At 42.3% G+C, this 8,495-nt stretch overlaps 1 protein-coding gene across 1 annotated transcript in view; it reads left to right on the top strand.

The window, feature by feature from the left end:
- LOC107695328 (NHS-like protein 2) overlaps nucleotides 1–8,489 on the top strand; it is a 96,281-nt gene extending 87,792 nt beyond the window's left edge. The window contains exons 3-8 of the mRNA XM_016495187.1: nucleotides 549–691; nucleotides 2,066–2,255; nucleotides 3,795–3,932; nucleotides 4,947–7,442; nucleotides 7,549–7,696; nucleotides 8,168–8,489. Of these exons, the coding sequence (XP_016350673.1) occupies nucleotides 549–691; nucleotides 2,066–2,255; nucleotides 3,795–3,932; nucleotides 4,947–7,442; nucleotides 7,549–7,696; nucleotides 8,168–8,489 (3,437 nt within the window). The remainder of the gene's footprint in view (nucleotides 1–548; nucleotides 692–2,065; nucleotides 2,256–3,794; nucleotides 3,933–4,946; nucleotides 7,443–7,548; nucleotides 7,697–8,167) is intronic.
- The last annotated feature ends 6 nt before the right edge of the window (nucleotides 8,490–8,495 follow it).

Raw genomic sequence — 8,495 nt, 5'->3', positions numbered from 1 at the left:
CCCCCCCAAAAAAAACCCCACCATCGTACACACAGACCATATTATTGAGGACCTCTCATAGACTAAATGTTTTATATACTATGATAACATTCACTAATCCTGATGACATTTTTAGATTTAAAGCGAAACATGATTTGGCCGATTTATGAGCCTTTCAACAACCTAAATGTCCTCACAAGGCAGTATTTGACATTTGATGACATTTTTAAAAATGCGGCTCTCATTAGTAGAACCAAACCAGTGCATACTTACTGAACAGTAAAGGATAAAGATCTAAATGAGTGGAGGACAGTGTTTTAGTATGTGTGTTTTTCAGTATAGAGTGGGAGGGGTTAAAGAGAATGTTTTGGGGGATTAGAATGGCTACAAGAATGGGGTGGGGTCTTGTGAGGGGAGTCCTTGGAATGAATGCAATGGTAATTATTCTGTTTACAAGAGCCCAAGGGAACATTTCTGACAAAGGGAGAGAGATTTCATTAATTGATTTCAGTGTCTCCTAGTGCTGTTACTAACTTTAAAACTAGCATGTTGTGTCTGTGTCTACTCAGATTTTGAGGAGCAGTTGTATGATAACAGAGTGACAGGACATACGTTCAGACATCCTTCCTCTCAGAGCTCAGAGGACACATCAACCACTCTCAGCCGATCCCCTTCCTCACTCAGCAACAAGAAGACAGAGTTCATCTTTGTGGTAACTACTTGTATGCTGTCTTCTAAGCTCTTACATTGATGAAACTAGTAACTTTGGCTCATATTAAGCATTTTGAAATCACTGGATTCTGACTTGTGTGCCACCAACTCATTTCTTTTCTGTAAAGCATTAATGTTTTGTATAAAGTTTGCAAATCTAATTAGATGTGGTTTGTCCCCTGAGTGAAAACAGCTACAGGCTTCTCTGTGTCGGTGGTTTTGAGCGTGTAAACAAACAGTAATTTAAACATCCTACCAAGTCATCTGCTAAAAAAAAAGATAAAAACTCAATTCAATGTTTAAATATGAATTATATTAATTATTAAAATTAATTATATAATCATTCACATTTACCAGTTCTGCTATGCAAGCAGATGTAGAATGAACATCAAAATCCATATTTAGAAATTAAGTGTATGAATGAATACACCATTTGGGTTATAATACAAAACATTACAAATACAAAATTATGAATTAATCATATTGTTTTATATTCATACTCCCATTTTCTCTCCCTCTCTTTAGCCTGCAAATAAGCAGGTGTGTGTGGATGCGACCACAACATTAGGGGTCCGGGCGCAACATCTGTTTACAAGAGCCCAAGGGAACATTTCTGACAAAGGGAGAGAGATTTCATTAATTGATTTCAGTGTCTCCTAGTGCTGTTACTAACTTTAAAACTAGCATGTTGTGTCTGTGTCTACTCAGATTTTGAGGAGCAGTTGTATGATAACAGAGTGACAGGACATACGTTCAGACATCCTTCCTCTCAGAGCTCAGAGGACACATCAACCACTCTCAGCCGATCCCCTTCCTCACTCAGCAACAAGAAGACAGAGTTCATCTTTGTGGTAACTACTTGTATGCTGTCTTCTAAGCTCTTACATTGATGAAACTAGTAACTTTGGCTCATATTAAGCATTTTGAAATCACTGGATTCTGACTTGTGTGCCACCAACTCATTTCTTTTCTGTAAAGCATTAATGTTTTGTATAAAGTTTGCAAATCTAATTAGATGTGGTTTGTCCCCTGAGTGAAAACAGCTACAGGCTTCTCTGTGTCGGTGGTTTTGAGCGTGTAAACAAACAGTAATTTAAACATCCTACCAAGTCATCTGCTAAAAAAAAAGATAAAAACTCAATTCAATGTTTAAATATGAATTATATTAATTATTAAAATTAATTATATAATCATTCACATTTACCAGTTCTGCTATGCAAGCAGATGTAGAATGAACATCAAAATCCATATTTAGAAATTAAGTGTATGAATGAATACACCATTTGGGTTATAATACAAAACATTACAAATACAAAATTATGAATTAATCATATTGTTTTATATTCATACTCCCATTTTCTCTCCCTCTCTTTAGCCTGCAAATAAGCAGGTGTGTGTGGATGCGACCACAACATTAGGGGTCCGGGCGCAACACCCGACCCCCTGTGGTTCAGAGAAGTCACTTCTAGGCTGGAATGCCTCACTGAGTCTACCTGTTGCAGAGAAACCTCGCTGGTACCTGGGCCGACATACTCCAGCTCTCCTTGTACCCATTGAAATCACAGGTAAAGGTGACTTGGCATACTATCATGTTGAGTATATCTGTATATTTTTAAAAAGTCTTTTTAGAGTCCGACCTGTTTGTAGGTGTCTTTGATGTGTAGTTTATGTTAAGAACTCTTTTTTAATGAAATGAGTCCATATCAAGCGGTGAGATTTTTTTCTGAGTACAGCTGATGTTCTGTTTGGGGGGAAAACATAGACAGACTGAACAATAGTGTCTCCTCACTAAGAAAAGTAAATTGAATGGTCCTAGGTCACCTGAAATAGTATTGGATGTTTTTGGTCTCGCAAATTAAAACACATCATCATCATCATCATCATCCACCACTGACAACCCCGTTTCTCAGTTCTTCTGCTCTCTTTTCCAAGAGTTCACATAAGATTTCTCACATTCACATTTTATAATAAATGTTAAAGCATTTGCTCCTCTCTCAAGATGTCACCCTGTTTTTTAAAGTGAGACATCGCTTCCCTCTCTGTCTCAGCTGTCCCACACCCATCTCTCTAAATCTCCCCCTTGACTAACTTCCTGTTCTCCTCTCTGTCCTGGACTTAGTAGAGAGGTGGTTGGATCTGTAAACACAGATTATGCTGTGCTTAGGCAGTCTGGAGTCTGATTCCCAAAGTGGTGCTGCTCTTCACCCGCTAAAGATAATGAACAGGTAGCTGTTGCCATGGCAACATGCAGCTCTCCCTCCTTTGCTTAGCTAGGAGGTGCAGAAAAAGCTGCATAGAGTGAGAGACAAACAGGGAGTGAGTGAGTGAGTGAGTGAGAGAGAGAGAGAGAGAGAGAGAGAGAGAGAGAGAGAGAACTGTAGCGGATGGGTGGGAGTAACAGGGTCAGAGGAAGAAAGATTTTTTTCACCTCCTTTTTGTTGGTATTTTCATGAATAAAGCCAGCTCACATGTTGGGAGGTAATGAGGTTTCGTTGGGTGTTTTCAGAGAGCTGTTTTCTGAGAGACACAAGGGGTATCCATGTAAAGAATATAATGTGACTGGGCTTAATTAGCACATTATGTTCAGTTCCTTTTATCATTGTGGAACGGTGGACCATTTATCACAGCACTCCCTCCTGCACGGGGTGTTTAAAATTATTAAACACCCAGTCCAGTGCAGTTCTTGAAGACACATCAGCATTAAATTGTCCCACAGAAATTAAATTAAGTCACACAGATCTGCCACTGGCTAGTGCTTTGTCAATATCCAGCTCTTGTTTTGATGTATCCAGTGTCCATTGTCTGATTTCATTTCTCCAGATTAATCAGGCACCATGATCAAGTCTCCAGCTAACCATCTATCTCATGTTGGCTATTGTTTTTATCCATAAAAATATTTTTCTAATAAATTACCAAAATGTCTGTCATTACCCTTACTCAAGTCTGATTAGGCAGTCATGGCTAATGTTTTTCAGCCTAATCGTAACATGTATAGGATAAAATACCTTCTATATAACCATTTTAAGGTCATACAAATAAACTTAATTTTTCTGACTGAAGACTGTCAGTTAGCTTGACAGTTGGTATCTCATATCTTGCCTCAGGCCAGAGCTTTGATAAGCACTCCACACAACACAGCGAACTGCGGGCTGCCTTTAGAACTGATTCAGCGGTCAACCCAAAGACCGTTCGCCGCCCGAGGAGTGTGGTTGCAGGCCCTGATGTCACGCTGCACTGCCAAGGTGACTAACAGGAAGTTAGGCAAGTTACTGACAGGGTCACAGAGTGCAAAAGGAAATAAACAGGAAAAGGACAGTGGGCACTGACCACTGATTTCTACCTAGAGTAATTTGTAAATCTAATGTTTGTTAGAGCCACACATAGGCTTTGACAAGTTGTCACAGATTGCAATTTCAGTTAACAAAGTTCTGAATTAAATCATTTAGAATCTTTACAAAAACGTGTCTAGGAATCAAGGACTAACTTCTGTTTTTGTTTTAAACTATTTTTTAAAAACTATTTTGTCTTTAGGTGACAGCAAATTTCTTGCTGTTGATCTAATACAAGGTGCCTGTTCCCCTGGATCCTGTCAACCCAGATCTTTGGAGCCAACCACTGAGAACACAGGCCAACAGCATATTCCCCTTTGGAAGACCCAGAGTGACCTGGAGTACAGTGTCCCCCCATCCCCAAAGACCCCTGAGGCTGAGACCAAGGTATCCCCCTTCAAGCCCCCATGTCTCATGTCCCCATCCAGTGGCTACTCAAGCCAGTCTGAAACTCCAACCCCAACTATATCAAACACCTTTATCACTGGACCTTCTCCAGTTGGCTGCAAGATGCGCCCAAAGATTCCAGAGCGTAAATCTTCTCTCCCAGCTTCTGCAAAGGATAAATCACGTTCACGTCTTTCATTTGAACTACCTGCAAACTCTCAGCTGGATCTGTCCTCTGTCAAACCCAAGATGAAAGCCAGCCGACGCCACTCTGACACATCTACAGCCAACAAACCAGGTAAACTGAGCCCTAGTCAGTCTTCACTGCCTATGGTTACAACAACAGACTTGCGAAACATCCGACTTCGTTCAATAAGCCGCTCAGAACTTGAGGACAGTCCTGATGGCTCTTCTGACATTATAGAGTTAACAAAGTTCTGAATTAAATCATTTAGAATCTTTACAAAAACGTGTCTAGGAATCAAGGACTAACTTCTGTTTTTGTTTTAAACTATTTTTTAAAAACTATTTTGTCTTTAGGTGACAGCAAATTTCTTGCTGTTGATCTAATACAAGGTGCCTGTTCCCCTGGATCCTGTCAACCCAGATCTTTGGAGCCAACCACTGAGAACACAGGCCAACAGCATATTCCCCTTTGGAAGACCCAGAGTGACCTGGAGTACAGTGTCCCCCCATCCCCAAAGACCCCATCAGGCATGATGGATCATGCCACTCTGATGTGCCCAAGCCCCTCCTGGAATGGCCCAAAAGGTTCTACTTTCTCTCCTTCCTGGAATGACTCTTACAACTATGCCTTAGTTACCAGCCCTGCTTCCAAGCAACCAGTATCTAAAACTGGAATGTTAACACCTGGAGATGAAGGAGGTGGTCTAATCTGTCCATCCCAGACCAGTTCAGGCCTTTCCATGAGCTCAGGGTCACATTCCAGCTCTTTCACCTCCATCTTAGAACCATGTGGACACCGGGTGTACACAGTGTCCACACAGGGGGGTGGTGTTCCTATAGGGAAACGGAATGACATAGAGGGGGCAGTTTCCACTGTAGGCACAGGAAATAACAAAAGTGAGCAGGAGAAGAGATCAGCCCGGTCCAATGTTTTCAGGTTCCGTGAACGTTCACTTTCAACACCAACAGACTCTGGATCATTTTGCTCAGCAGATAATATATGTTCTCCAGGTGAGGCCATCCCTGTCGTTTCAGAGGTTGAGAGTTATGCCCTGTTATATCCAAGCAACAGCTCAGAGGATAGCATGAGCACTGATAACGTTTCTGTGACCACAGGTTCAGACTTTCTTCTAGATGGTCGACTGAGGTCACGATCACGCAGCATCTCACTAAAGAAATCTAAGAAAAAGCCACCACCTCCAGTACGTAGTGTATCCCTGATGAAAAACCTATCAGAGGTTGGAGGAATAGGCTCCTACCACAGTGAAGGGCACTTCAGATATGGCAGACCCAAAAGTCTCTTTATCCCCCGAGATCACCATATTCAATATTCATTCCAGCCTGAGTTCCTAATCGCCAAGCCTGAGGACGACACAGATCAAGCCCACAGTAGCTTGGAGACATCTTCTGATATTTCTCAGCCTGCTGACAGGGAAACAGAGCTTGGCTTTTCTCCTCACTGGCAGCTCAATGAGTGGAAGTCTAACAACGATCCCTACCGCTCACTGTCGGGTTCAAGTACAGCCACAGGTACCACAGTGATTGAGTGCATGAAGGTGCGGGGCAGCTCAGAATCCCTAAATTCACCCTCAACCTCACGAGCCACATCTCCATCACAGTTCTCAATTGAGGCTGAGACCAAGGTATCCCCCTTCAAGCCCCCATGTCTCATGTCCCCATCCAGTGGCTACTCAAGCCAGTCTGAAACTCCAACCCCAACTATATCAAACACCTTTATCACTGGACCTTCTCCAGTTGGCTGCAAGATGCGCCCAAAGATTCCAGAGCGTAAATCTTCTCTCCCAGCTTCTGCAAAGGATAAATCACGTTCACGTCTTTCATTTGAACTACCTGCAAACTCTCAGCTGGATCTGTCCTCTGTCAAACCCAAGATGAAAGCCAGCCGACGCCACTCTGACACATCTACAGCCAACAAACCAGGTAAACTGAGCCCTAGTCAGTCTTCACTGCCTATGGTTACAACAACAGACTTGCGAAACATCCGACTTCGTTCAATAAGCCGCTCAGAACTTGAGGACAGTCCTGATGGCTCTTCTGACATTATAGAGGAAGAGCAAAGTCGAGATCTAAGCCCTCCTATTACTCCCTCTAACACAAAACAGTCAAAGCCACCAGTTGCAGTGAAGCCGCCTCTGCCTAAACGACCAATGAACTTGATGCTTAAATCTCCCTCATCCTCCCCTCTGGCACCTGAATCTCCTCCATCTTCCCCTGTGGACCGACCCATGCCTGTGGGTAACATCTATATGGTTGTGAGAAAGCCCAAACCTAAAAGACCAGCTCAGTCATCACTCAGCACATCTGCAATAGCCCCACAAGTGCCACTCCACAGCCATGTACCTCCTCTCCCTGAGTTTGATCTGGAGCATGGGATTCCTATTGAAGAAGATCCTCCATCCCCAAGTAGCCCAGAAAGTGAGGACAAACGTAAGACCCTGCCAAGTAGAATGACAATATCCTGTTTAGCAGAATTAGACAAAAGGAAGCCCAAGGTACCTCCTCCAGTGCCGAAAAAACCCAATGTTTTTCTTCTACCCTCTCCAAGCATTCAGACCAATGGTGGGGCAGAAAGGCAAACTCTACTTTCCAACAACATCTCCCAATCACCTACAGGTCCATCAGCATCTGACATTGAGGGAGATTTGCTTAAAGATGAAGATCAAGATGATCCTGCAAAGGAAAATTTAGATGGAAACCATAAAAATTCTGAAAGTTACGAGACCTCTGGAAATCAAGAGAATGATGTGGTAGTTGAAGAGAACAGTTCAAAAGATTCAGATTATCATCAAATTACGGAAAGAGTGGCACCTCCAGCAGAGACAGTAACAGGTTAAACATTTGTTTACATTTTCCGTTAAGATGTTCAGGCAGAATGCTGTTTTCTAGGTATAGTCATTTCAGGGTTTAATTTATGTTCTTTTATGCTGCCCCACAGAAACTTATGCAGAAACAGAAATACTGGAAGAGAACAATTCTGCTGTTGACAATACCGAACTATACATTACAGAGGAAACAGACGATGATGTTTTTGTCCACACACCCACAACTCACACGACTGAGGACCTCTTTACCATCATACACAGGTAAAATTTGCAGTTTAACATTCATACTGATTCATTTAGCTATTTCTCTCTGACTAAACTTACTTTGGTATAATTTGGCATAATGAATACAAATGCAGACATGGTCTGGTACTGGATATCATGGACTATGTCTTCTAGTGGAGAGGCCACTGCAATTAGACACTTAATTTTCAATGTCCGAAAAAAATAAAAAATATATTTAAGCCAACGTAGAAATGTGTAAATATACAATGAATGATTAGCCAGCCCTCTTAAACTCTGTCACGTCATTATAATCAAATATATCAAATAGTGTATCATTGGGATATACAGTGTATGTGAGTGGAGGGCCAATGCCCTGCAGAGTTTAGTTCAAATCAGTAACTCTTTAGGTGTCTTTAATTAGGGTTGGAGCAAAACTCTGCAGGGAGTGGCCCTCCAAGTCCATATTTGAACTGTGACACAACATTTGTATTATTCTGCTTTTCCTAGGTCAAAGAGGAAAGTTCTTGGTCGCAAGGAACCAGTGGATTCTTTTGGAAGCAGGCAGTGTCTGGTCTCACCTGTGAAAAGCAGTAGCACAGACCTCCGAACTCTAGGCCTTGGGACCACTCCTAGGTCAAGCTCACGAAATGAGAACTTTATTGCTCTTCTCCAGAAGAGAAGCAGCAAAGCCAGCAGCGGGACCCGAGTGTCTGCCATGGAGTTGCTGAAGAGCACAAACCCCTTGGCACGACGAGTCACTGAGTTCTCTCAGTCACAGCCAGATGGGAGTGCAATGAGCACACCAAAACCAGCTCCGCAGGAAGAGTGATTCCAC

Source organism: Sinocyclocheilus anshuiensis, unplaced genomic scaffold (genome assembly GCF_001515605.1).
Source record: "Sinocyclocheilus anshuiensis isolate Anshui unplaced genomic scaffold, SAMN03320099.WGS_v1.1 scaffold282, whole genome shotgun sequence".
NCBI lineage: Eukaryota > Metazoa > Chordata > Actinopteri > Cypriniformes > Cyprinidae > Sinocyclocheilus > Sinocyclocheilus anshuiensis.
Note: the sequence above shows the minus strand (reverse complement) of the source record. Positions and strands in the feature narration are given on the sequence as shown.